This window comes from Paramormyrops kingsleyae, chromosome 1, assembly GCF_048594095.1.
Source record: "Paramormyrops kingsleyae isolate MSU_618 chromosome 1, PKINGS_0.4, whole genome shotgun sequence".
NCBI lineage: Eukaryota > Metazoa > Chordata > Actinopteri > Osteoglossiformes > Mormyridae > Paramormyrops > Paramormyrops kingsleyae.
The window spans coordinates 75,516,834-75,529,340 of record NC_132797.1 but is presented as its reverse complement, the minus strand read 5'-3'; the positions used below and the strand labels follow the sequence as shown (position 1 = coordinate 75,529,340).

At 47.1% G+C, this 12,507-nt stretch overlaps 1 protein-coding gene across 5 annotated transcripts; it reads right to left on the bottom strand.

Moving 5' to 3' along the window:
• Positions 1 to 112: 112 nt before the first annotated feature.
• On the bottom strand, positions 113 to 12,269 carry ube3a (ubiquitin protein ligase E3A). Of its 5 annotated transcripts, none has more exons than XM_023800882.2 (11): positions 12,163 to 12,269; positions 10,039 to 10,083; positions 7,503 to 7,816; positions 5,198 to 6,447; positions 4,401 to 4,545; positions 3,998 to 4,203; positions 3,294 to 3,458; positions 2,894 to 3,049; positions 2,716 to 2,789; positions 2,435 to 2,578; positions 113 to 2,025 (listed from the first exon to the last, which is right to left on the bottom strand). In XM_023800882.2, coding segments are annotated over exons 2-11 (2,577 nt in total). In that variant the 5' UTR covers positions 10,041 to 10,083; positions 12,163 to 12,269; the 3' UTR covers positions 113 to 1,904. The 5 variants fall into 5 exon arrangements, with proteins under 5 accessions (XP_023656650.1, XP_023656653.1, XP_023656649.1 ...); XM_023800885.2 differs by having other exon boundaries at positions 7,503 to 7,620; positions 12,163 to 12,258; XM_023800881.2 differs by having other exon boundaries at positions 11,890 to 12,236.
• Between the last annotated feature and the right edge of the window lie 238 nt (positions 12,270 to 12,507).

The following is a 12,507-nucleotide window of genomic DNA, read 5'->3' as shown; positions in this document are numbered from 1 at the left end:
GCACTGTGGTACTGGGGGGTGGTTTTGACGGACTCCTGATATTTGTTTAGTCAGCTGGCGTCTACAGGGGTCAAGTGAAAATGAACAATCATTTCTTTCAAGGGACACAAAGGGAAAAAAATGCAGTCACTTTTATTTTGCTTCATGTTTACATACCACATGTTCACTTTCTGCAGTTTTAAATCTTTTCTTTTTAGGGGGAGGGAGGGCTGGTGGGTATGTTAATTCAATTAAACCTACAAACAATGAACCGTGTCCCTTATGAGATCTGCCACAATATCACATTTTTCTTCAACGCTTCCTTTCTTCTGGGGTCCAGAGTTTCCAATGTCGAAGTTCCATGGAATCCGCAGTAGTACAAACCACAGGAAAATTAACTTAAAAGCAACACAAACCGTGAGATCAGGGCTCGATCATCAACATGCACTCTCGGAATATCTCTAATAGTGGTTTGATTCAAGCAGCTTTTCTGACTGCGAAACCCTGTGCAGTATCAAGGTCCAGCTAAGAGCCGAAAATGTCAAAGGTCACCACAGCGTTTTCAGTGGCTTGTTTTTCTCCCCCCCAAAAACCTTCAGTCTCAGGTCTTGCACTTAAAGATAAGGGAGGGAGGGGTTTGACATTCCAACATTTTTTTCAAAAGCATCAGTTAGCAACTCAATACATTTTGGGCAGGGAGGGAAGAGGCAAAAAAAAAATTAAGTAATTGGTAAAATCAAAAATAATGCAGAAAAAAGCATTTAAACCTAAAGGGACACTGGCCATAGGTAGCAGCACTATTTGACCGAAAAAGGCCGTACAAATGGTGCAATTATGTAATAAATACAGACCCTCTGAAACACAGGGAAGATACGTGTGATGTGTGTTTCCAAATCCCATCCTCGGGGTCCCACAGACAGTCCATGTTTTTGCTCCCTCCCAAGTCCCGAGCAAAAATGTGGCCTGTCTGACAGGGAGCTGGGAGGGAGCAAAAGCATGGAGCGACGGTGGGTCCCCGAGGATCCGGATTGGGAGACACTGCTGTAGAGAGTGGGAACCGGGAAGACTTCGGGGCGACAGAGCGGGAAAAACAAAAGGCCATGGTGAAAGGCAGGCAGCACAGTTCCCTAACATTCGGATTTTTTTTTTAAGTGCACTTTCATTTGCTCAAGGAATAAACACTCAAATCCTTTGTGACATGTAATATTCATCTCTCTGCTCATGAAAATCATGTGGAAAACACTTTTTTTTTTCAATTACAAACACTACTTTAGATCACCAAGAAGGACGACACAACGATAATGTATGTGCGAGGTGCCTCCCTATGCGCTCCGTTTAGGAACTCAGACTTCAAAGATTCCAGATCATTACAATGCTTCCTTCTGCTGTCTTACAGATAGGGAACGAGGGTCAGTTTCAACACCAAACCAGGAGGGGGCATGATAATGTGAGGACTAAGTAACAGAGCCGGACACTACAACACTGAAGGTCTTCCTCTATTATTCATTCGTACAGAGACCATTTCTCAGCGATGACATGATCTTTTTTTTTCCCCCACAGCAAATCGTCAACCTTTCCTACACCAAAACAAAAAAAAAAAAAAAAAAAAAAAAAGAATTGATTTAACCCTTAAAATAAATAAGGAAAAAATCGATTCTGTACAAACTAGACAGGGAGATATGTAAAGCAAACACAGGCAGGGAGTTTGATCATGTGGTTTCTCTGCTGCCCCAGTGGAACCAGCGCATGTGGACCTGGACCAGGAGGTCGCCACAGACGCTAGCGCCCTCTACAGGACGGGCCTCCGGAATTTTTCACTATTATTTTATGTTTGTTTGTTTGTCGTTTCCTCCGGCAGGGACAGCGGCACCCAGCCGCGCTGGCTTCTCCACGGTGAGCTCTCTCTCCTCGCAGCCGCGGCTGGCTCACAGCATGCCGAACCCTTTGGCGTACATGATGGCCTTCAGCAGCCTCTCCCTCAGCTTCTCCCGGCTGCTGTACTCAGGGAGCAGCAGAACATTGAAGCAGGTGTGCGACGTGGGCAACCTGAGAACGGCACACCGTGGGTCAGAGCGCGCCGCAGAAATCGCCCATTTCGTTCTCCGCTTTCTTTCACGTTAAAAGCAGCGTGTGAAAAATAATGCTAATCGCCTGAAACAAACCCCACTCATTCTCCTCAGCCTGCAGTAGCAGCAAGGAAGCAAGCCGGCTGAAAACCTGCACCTGAGAACTTTAGCAAATATCCATCCATTTACATCGGTAGGAAAGAAATTTATCCTAATTATGTCTGACACCAAGATATTTAAAATCATCATGCATTGTCATTCTGCTCCACCATGTTCTCAACGAATAAACTAAAATAAAAAACTGTAACTGTTTGTCCATCATTTTCCAACAGCCGCACCCCTTCTCTGAGCCAATGAGGTGTCCCTTTGGCCCCGCCCCTCGACCTTACCTGTCTGTGTCAGGGCCGTTCTTAGCAATTATCATCTTAAGCTTTCCCAGCCCCCCCACGGGCGCCCGGTCCGTGCCCGTGGTGAACTGCAAGAACAGCCGCTTCTGCTCCTCCCCGAAGGAGTGCACCGTTTCCCAGAAGTCCCTGGGGCAGCCAAACATTCCAAATTACCATTCTGTACTCATTTCTGGGCTCAGATTAACGACGACATTTCTGACAAGAAGCTCAACCGAAATTCACAAGCTGGTGTGAAAATGTACATTTTGTAAAGATGAATTTACCTAATTATGCGGGAGTCCTTGTTGTAACCGCCGTCATATTCCGTTGTTTCCTCCAGCGCTAGAAAGTCTAAGTTCTGGGTTTGGTGCAGAACAGAATGTTTAAACAGGTGGGCAGCTGCTTGGAAAAATCATACATGAACAAGCAGAACGGTTCACTTGCGGTGTAAGGCTGCCTCACCCTGCTTCCACAGATTAGTAGCTCAATCTCTTCAGGTCGAAATAAATATTTTAGAGGCGACTCGTTAGTGACCATGTGAAAACCTCTTCTGAATGCCTTGAACTGCTTTTCTACTGTTTTGTTGAGCATGAACTCAGCATACAGGGCGACAAACTCCTGCGAACGACAAAAAGATTCAGCACTTTCTCCCTCAGAAATTGTATTCCGAGAACTTTTGCTGATTCAAGACATCCTGAAAACCCATTTCCCCCAACTGGTTGGCACCATGACATAACTCACACCTAACCTAAAATTAAGCCACTCACTGAAGTGGGTAAGATGGGAAGCACAGGTGACTATTACTCGAACCCCTACACCCTCAAGCCATATCACTGGCGGAGCAACACAGATGTCGGTTCACCTTTCTGTTCTCGTTGGTAACTGGTATTTTGTCTCCATTCTCCCGCAGGTTGTACATGAGGGGGTTTCCAAAAAGGTCAGTCTGGGATATCTGGAAGGTGATCATCATGTCTTCCTCTACGCTGCCCTCATACTCCAAGAGCTCCTTCAGACTCTGGTAGAGAACCTGCAAGGTCAGAGCTGCACTCAGCAATGCTAAGGACTGGCCAGTCAACACCACAGGCCCATGGATGCTCGATCACGTCGGACGTCAACACTGCTACCGTTAAATAAGTTCCATGGGAGTAGCTGGCTTGCTATTTGACTCTCTGAGGTCATAAAGAATCCCTGAGCATCTTCTGAAAGTGTAGGGGGGTTCCCCGATGCCCTGGCTAAATTGCCCATTGTGGTGTTTTCAAATCTGGCCTCCTAATCATCCTCCTAATTGGTGAATTCTTTTCTGGCCCTTCACCACATCGGCTACTGTGTGGTGAGCGTACTGGCACAGAATAGCTACTGTCGCATCATCCAGGTGGGCGTTACATGGTGCTGGTGGTGGAAGTGGCTCCCCATTGGTTCTGGATGTTGTAACGTAATGTAACGTGACGTAACATACATACATATATACTCGAGCATCATGCAGAAACGATGAAAAACCATCACAATTTAAAGAAGAGAAATGGTCTTCAGAGGATTTCCAGAGCATTTCGAAGAACAATCAGTTACCGGGTGAGAATCTGCCAGGTCTCGGAAGGTTCCTTTCTTGCCCAGTAACTTCCTGTAGACCACCATAGGGAAGTGGATGTCGAGAATGCAGTTGTTGTAAATGGCCAGGCCCAGGACGATCCCGATGAGGGTGAACTGACCCTCATTCTCAAAGGAGGACGGATTGAACCAAAACAGCTTTGTGGTTTCGTCATATGTGAACATTCCTGCAGGGGACGTTGAGATCAAAATCAGGACTGAGCTGAAAAGAACTGGAAGAACTCCCCAAGGCAGCCACGGTTTATGTATTATGCATTGCACTCCACTCCCTAAAGAATTCAACCGTTTCTTTAGAAGAGTGGTGTTAAAAACCACAATTACTTCTCACACAAATCCACCTTTCAAGGGTAGTGATGAGTCATACCAATGTCCGGGTTGAAGATCTCCTCCACCACCAGCTGGAAGAACTCTTTCGACACCCCTCCTTCATCGACGCCTTGCTCTCCCTCAAACTCGACATAGAGCTGCTTCTTAAGGTCGGCAGGGTTCTCCATGGCGATCATCTCCAGCTGCGGCAGGAAGAGACGAGAACCGTCAGCCTATTTGATTAAGGGACACCTGGCAGGCAGAAATGGGAAGGGAGGAGGGCGCCAAAATGAAAGCTTGGCCAACCTCCAGATCACTGCGGATGGAAAACCTCACTGTCGAATAACCAAATGACGGCCGGACCAGATCCGGATCAACATGGGGCTTCCTCACTGTATTATTACCATAAGCAGTGTCTCTGAACCCCAATACGAAGCGAAAATCGAGGAAATGATTCACCCCAGTGGTTCTGCAAGGTCATCTACCAAGATAGAGCTGCTTGGTGTCCAAACTACAGGGGACCTGGACTGCTGTTCCAAAGCAATGAAAGCCTCCCCCTGCTGAATGGATTTTATGTAAGCTTATCTGAAAGGGGCTGAAGGGAGAGAGTGAAGTTCCCACCTCAGCATTATCCAGAAGCACTCAAAATTACTGGGGAAGACAAAGCAATGCTGCTGCTGCTGTTTATTGGGTATACAAGAGGTACTGCTGCATAGCTACACGGTGAAAAGGTACGACATTTACTGCATAAGAAAGCGTTTCATACTGGCTCCTCCCACTCAAACTGAACTCCAAAAATGGTATCGGTAATCAACTGGTCTGCACGTAGAAGTACGGGCCTGTGGAGATACTCACTCTGACCAGGGCGTCATCGATGATGTGGTCTCTGCGCACCTTCAGTCGCAGGTAGGGATTCAGCTGCTGCCCCTGAACCAGACTGTACAGAACCGTGATACGTCGCTCGCTATACATTCGGATCCTGTTGTCATAGTACAGTCCCAAGTTCTTGGTGACAGCATTGAGGACAAATGGGCAGGTCATGAAGGAGAACTTATTCTCCGTCTCCACCTTGAAGAAGGTGTAGTCCTTGTCCATCTCCAGCACGTCGTTCAGGGGCTCGTTGATGAATTCCTCGAAGGGGATGAGGGGCCGGCGGCAATCGATAGTCTTAATGCCCAGCTCCGTTTCCAGTGGGTCCACACGAGGGCCCTTCTTGTTCCGGCGTTCCTCGCCGAGCAGCTCCTGCAGGGTCAGCTCGCTGGACTCCGGTATCGGCTCGTCATCCTCCTCTTCGTTGTGGTCCGTGTCCAGCTCACCACCGAGCAGGTTGGCGTAGTAGACGATCTTCAAGCATTTGGTGGCAGCCACGACGGCGTCGTCGTCATTAACCAGATTGCGGCTGTTGAACTCGTTGCTGATGACCTTGTAGGTGATGAGCTGCTGGAAAGTCTCCATCATCCGTCGGATCTGCTCGGCACTGTACTGGGACCAGAGGCGCGCCAGTTTGGCCAACGCTGCCAGTGGCAGCTTGCTCATGGCCTTGCAGAAGAGCGGCAGGGCGATCTCCAGATACTCGGGGCTGTGGAGGTTGCTGTTCTCCATCACGATGACAAACAGGTTAAGATAGTTGGGATCCCTGGAGTACACATTGTGGTACGTCAGGTCACATTCCACGTTGGGTGATAGGTACACCAGTGCATTAAGGAAGGCAGCCTCAATCTTCTCATTGGCCAGGAGTTTGTTATAAACCCGCCTCACAGCATCAATGTCCACAGACACCTCATCTACCCCCAGCTTTTGAACATTGTTGTCCCCCTGCGAAGCACCTTCCCCGAGGCGAGAGGAAGAGGCTTCACCATCTTCCTCCATAGCAGCAGCAGAGCAGGCAGCCTTCTCCTTCTCATCCTCATCCTTGTCCTCGTCCTTGGCCTGGAGCGACTTGAGCTCCTCCTTGGTGTGCGGCTTTGTCTTGCGGAAGCTCTGCACTAGGCCCTCAGCACTGGAGAAGACCCGGCCGATCGCCCGAATCAAGGGGGAGTAGTCCTCCGTCTCCCCACAGATCTCCAGGATCTCATACACCTTCTCCTCTGTCAAGAAATTCAAATCTGCCAAGACAGCAATATATGCATTTAGGGGAGAAATAACTTACATGACTGTGATATTTATGCTACTTTTAAAGCAATCTAATTAGACATTAAACAGGTGCCTCATCATCTGACAGACCAACTGATCAACTTTACTGCTAAGTTCTAGCCAATCAGACGTCGGTATTTTGGTTAAGCCAAAAAGTGTTTTGTTATACAGTGCTGTGGAGCAGGGCTGAGGCCTTTTCCAGAACACATACATCAATTCCAATCCAAATCAGGAAATGGAACTGGAGTTGGGATCGGAAAAAAAAAAAAAAAAAACTACAGGGAACAGAACTGGAATTGAATGCGAATTTCAGGGAGATTTAAATTCCAACTCCAGTTCCATTTCCTGATTTGGACTGGAAGTGATGACTGCATTCCGGCATGGCCCCACCCCTGCTGTGGAGGACAGAGACAATTCAGATTTATGGTTATAATCCAGTGCAGTTTAGAAGGCAAAGAACGAACAGCTAATGCAGCAAAGGCGGCGTGGGGAGGTGAAAAATTCATTTTGCTGCTGCTGGCCACGATGGGTCAATACATTACTTATCAGAAAAGGCGGCGCGCGCTGAATTAGTTAATGGAGATGCCTAAGTGGAGCGTGATATACTGCATCTCAATGGTTTTCAGATCAGCCTCAGGGTAATGTTTCATCATACTAAAAAACTGGCTGCTATTGGGTCGCTATGCAATTGGCTGCTATGCAATCCAATTCTATCGATACAATAATACAGGCATCACAAAAAAACTCAAGTTTCAACCTCCAGATCACCCGGCCGGTCAGCTCAATGGCTCCATGCTCCGTTCCCTGGGCTAACTTTAGCAACATTAGCTATTCAAAGGAGGAGCATTTCAAAACTGCCCAACATTTGCCGAAGATCAAAGGGAATCGCAAAAAGCGAGCGGGTTCACCGAGGCTTCGTGGCAAACCATCTGCTATAAAAAGGCACCGCGCTAAAACCAAAACTCAACCCACAATTCGGCAGGTCGCAGGACGACGCGATTCTGGGCTGCATGGCCTGCTGGTTTACCTTTAAAATCATCCCGGGCAGCAGGAGTCTCCTTGCGGCTCATTGTCCTGTCGCTGCAGGCTGAGTTGTGGTGGATTCCCTTGGCACTGTTCTCTAGGTAAGCAGAACTCGTCCCTTTCTTGGAGGGGTGGGGATCACAGAGTTTGGCATTAATCTTATAAAGCTCGAGGGCCTTGACGGCCGCTGTGTTGTTATCCATACGCTGGAAACGCGGCCAGGAAGCGCAAAACTCATTCGTGCAGGCTTCATTTCCGCAGCCCTCGGTTAACTGGTGGTAGTAACGCTCGATTAGATGCTTCGCAGCTGCCCGCTTCCTGGATCAGACATTCAGACATGAGGCACAAGGGTTAGTATAGAGAGGCCGAGCCGCACCACCAGCAAAGAGATGCACTCAGACACTGGGGACAGTGCAGACTCTCTCAATCGCTTCCTTTTGTGGAAAAGGAAGAATGATGTGCATAAAATGCACACACCAGTCCTTGTGAATGACTATGAATATTCAAAGGCACCAACAACAATGAATAAAAAAAAAGAGACTGACGATTTGGTGCAACAATGGAACTCTTGAAACTGTCGCAGGTTAAACTATCAATTGTTCAATTGAGCACTTCAAAATGTCCATTTAATCACCAAAAATGACAAGGGTGCACAAAAGAAAGAGAAAAAAATACTGGGGGAGGATATGGGAACCAGTTAGACATTCAGCTTGTGCTGGAGCTGAATTTGAAAGCCAAACTACATGTGGGACAGTGGCTGGAGGAGCAGTCCATTGGCAGGGCGGTTTAGCCTAACAGGACACCTGTACACAGCTCAAAGGTAAAGGCACATTAACACTGAATGAACTCCCACGACAGCGAGCAAACGAGCTGTGCAGGAAATGAAAAGAAGCAGCAACTTGGCAACAACAACAATTATTTTGACAGCAGAACACAGAAGATTGAGAATATTTATACACAATAACGAAATTTATCAGTCAATGTCCCTCTGACAAGTTTACTGGGCTATCAGACCAAAAGCAGGCAGCAAAGACAAAAAGCTAGATTTAACCAAGCTCACACGGGTTGGTTTCACATGGGGGGAAAAAATACGTAAAGACCCCCTAAGCATCAAGCTTCAGAAACTGTCTCACACTGGCGTTTCATGAAGAACCAAGCAGGGTTACTATTCTAAAGACTAAGGATGCGAATGTGAAATTAAACCACTTCCCTCACTGATCAAGCATGAATCAATGGCCCTGTATCATACAAAGGCGCAGCTTAGAAAAGGCAGAAGCGCACTCACCCTCAGAGCTGCCCTGCACAGCTGACTGCCAAGCGCCAGTCACAGCATGTTAAAAAATGCAGAAATATGAAAACAAACATGACGCGCTGCTGCTGCTGCTCTCAGGACATGAAGACAGGAGGCAGAGCCCAAAGGAGGCCAAACGTGAGGAGAACCACGCCGTCTCAGGAGTTTAATTAAGGGAGGGATTACAGTCAGCTTTCAGAGAATTCTCACTAGCTGCACTGCTCGATTCTTAATTTTCCCCAAATTACTGCAAACGAACTGTCTTGTTTTCTGACAGCTGTGCATTAATCAGCTGACTTCTACCAGAATCAACTGATATCCAAACATGCCCCCTTTTACTGCCAGACCGACGTGAGAAATAGTTCACTGATGTCATGGCAGAAACCACAGAAATCCAAGGGCCAGCGTAACTTCCACATAGGCAAAACCAAAACAGAAAAATAAGTCTGCAAACAACGGGGACGTGTATGTGTGTAAGTGAGAGATATTCAAGTTGGTTCAGCACCAAATTAATATTGTTCCCAGTCCAGCTTTCAGTTTCAACAAAAGATGTTACACAATAAAAGAGGAGAACTGCAAATGTAACACAGCAATTGAACATGAAAACAGTGCATGCTGGGATGATTATGTCTACTGCTGAAAGACCTATGGGAGAAGAAGAGGCTTTGACTATTAAAGCAATATTTCACATTCTGCTTAAAATGTGTGAAATGACATACTGTCAAATTTCGTGACAAACATTTGTTATATCGGACAACCAGAAAACAACTAAAAACTGATGATTACATTTATTAATCACAATGCACATAATTAGCATGCTTTGTTTAGAAAGGGCTTTCAAATCATGCATTAATAGAGGGGTTTGGCAAAAACAGATGACCACGCAAAAACATGTGATATCAGTGAAATAATTATTAAAGACCAATTCCATTTCTGAAGAGCTGAATCTTCAGCAGTAGAGTATAAAACCCATCAGACCAAGACCCTTAATGACACAGAACAGGGGTAAGTCAAGACAGATGGTGAGTTTAACACTTCCCAGACATAAATACATGGTGCCCAGTCATGCACTAACATTTAATGTCTCTGTCTAAATGGGTAACTTTGGGAAAGTGGACACGGCACTGCTTTTCCCAAAAACGCAATAGTTAATTTGGTAACCTACTACTGGGACGAAAACCTAACTTGATATGGAGCCGTTAACACACTCAGAGATGGAGCGGGAGGCGAACAGGAGACCAGCACTTACATTCGGCTTGCTTCAGGGTTTTCTATGTCAGACTCCTCTACTGATCTGAAACAGGGGAACAGAGAAGTGAGGGGGACTGTAGGCCTCACGCCGCCGACAGGTTTGGGAACGCTGCCGTCTTGCTGACCTAGACACTGATGCATTTGCAACCACTTACCACATTTACAAAACAACTCAATCCTAAACTGCTACTTTTCTTTCTTAGTGCATCACAAAGTGCTAATCAAAGCCGCAACCTACTGAGCTGCAGGTTAGCATCCCAACGAGTACCAACACACTCAAATACTGCAGAGCCTCTATGCATATTGTTAACCAAAGTCTGCATATAATGACAGCCTTATCTGCAACTCCTCGCCTTGGACACTGCAAAAATCCTGTTTCCAAGTATGGTGTCCGTCTGGCTGCAATGCAAGTGTCAATATTTTTTTAAGCTAGCAAGACACTGGAAGAATACATCTAAATCAAAAAAAGCAATATCAAAAGGAAAAGGTCATTTTGAAAAAGATAATGCAATCAAAGCTTATTCACACTTATCCGTGTAGTTTTCCCTGTGTTTTAATTTCACCGTACATGGTTGTTCATTTTTACTAGCGTGGTAAGAGGGATCTGTTTGTCACACTAGTCAGCTTGGTCTAATGAGAAGCGATGACACGTAACACCACGTGGCTGCTCTGTCGGAACTTCGGCAATCCGCCGGACATTTCAGACTACTCTTTAGAAAAATGCGCCAGGAATTTTTAGCAATTCTCAGCCTCCAGATCTTGTGAAAAGTAGCATATACGAAGATATTTATTAACTGGATCCCTGCAACTGGTAACAGAGCAACACATCATAAATCGTATTTCAGCATACGACAAGTTTCTACTTTACACTGCACAAGTGCATGCGGTGTATTCCAAAATCGATTTGACCATTAACGTTCAGTCAAGAAAATATCAAGAACATTGTAAACTAATTTCAATGTGACCAATTCTGATCATTTTAAATCATACATAAATATCACTAAGCAATCATAAAAAGGCTACGCGTATACGGCACAACAACTTAAGAATACTATTATTCTAACACACAGCCAACCATTCAGAATATACACAAAATACAGTGTAAAGTGTCACGGTTACCTTTACCAACAGAAGCCCGTTAGTTTCAATCGCATTCCGCTCAAACATGCAGTATATTTACACTTATTACTACATTTATTTACTAGACGCGCCAAAGGAACTGGCAACACTGAGCAGAAGACGTAGCTCTGCCTGAAGAACAGGCCACACCAAGCCGGTCTGACAGCTTAAACCTGCGGGACAGCAGCCATTTATGCATCTGATAAACAAACAGCACAACCCGAGAGCGAAAAGATAGGCGGCTGTTAGCCAGTAGGCTAACCGGCACGGAGAGCCCCGCAGCCGCGAGCCAGGGACCAAAGGTGCAGGTCGGAGGGCGTGTGCGTGTGCAGGGGGGGCGTCGTAGTAAACATCTATGTGGGAATGTGACACTGACAGGCAGGCCGAGTGTGGGATAATGACAGTGCATGTTAGCGGCTAACTAGCCGCTACACGCTCCCAGCGCTGCTAACGAGTTTACGCCGCCGCCGCAGCGTCACCGTCGCCTAGCCAGTGGCCCACGGCTAGACCCGTTAAGCTGCCGCTATGCGGCCAACACACCATATCCCCAACGACCGGGCATTAAATCAAACAAGCCATGGGCTGGCACTCTCCCCGTTACGGATGCGCTTCTGTAGCAGCAGGCGCACTTTCCTGACGGACTAGCCCGTTAGCCTAGCTACACCCCCCAGGCCTCCTAACTGACCGGCGCAGGCGGAATCCCCGGTGCTCGCCTAGACGGTACACCGACCTGTCGTATCCTGCTGCCGGTGTGGACTCGGCCTGTGGCGGCGCGCACTCGCAGTCCTGATTCTCTTCGGAACTCATACGAGACTCTCCCTGCCTCGGTCGCACCGCGTCGTCTGTGTGTGTGCGTGTGTGCGAAGGTGTCCCTCGTCGGCCCGGCTGCCGGCCCTTCGACGCGGCTCGTTACCGTAGACTCGTACTAAACAAGGGGGTGGGGAGGGGGTCTGCGAGCTCGCTAGTGCGAGGGACAAATTTTCATTTTAGGCCCCGTTCTCACCGCACAAGGTAATTTCTGCCATCTTGGTTTCAGTAGGGCTTTGCCGTGTACAAAGCGACCTATCCCAGCATGCATTTCGGCCGCCGCCCCCCTCCAGTTTGTCTTTCCTGACCACAAATGTCAGGGGAAGAGAAAAAAACAGCAAGGTGACGTTGGATTCGTGACTGAAGCTTTTCTAAAAAAAAGACACATGCCTACTACTTTGCAATCATAACTTTAGGTTGGTGCACATGCTGCAAACGTCTCTTGTTTGCTAATTAGGGTCCTGCAAACGCACTTGACGAATAAGAGTTACTACACCCATGGGGTGCACAAATCCAAAACATGTAACACTTGTTTTCTTGC

Coding starts and splice junctions, on each gene's coding strand:
- ube3a (XM_023800881.2), bottom strand. CDS start 11,966: ATGAGTTCCGAAGAGAATCAGGACTGCGAGTGCGCGCCGCCACAGGCC. Junction 6,448..7,502: donor TGCCCGGGATGATTTTAAAG/GTAAACCAGCAG, acceptor CTGTCTTGGCAG/ATTTGAATTTCTTGACAGAG. Junction 2,790..2,893: donor TACTAATCTGTGGAAGCAGG/GTGAGGCAGCCT, acceptor CACCAAACCCAG/AACTTAGACTTTCTAGCGCT.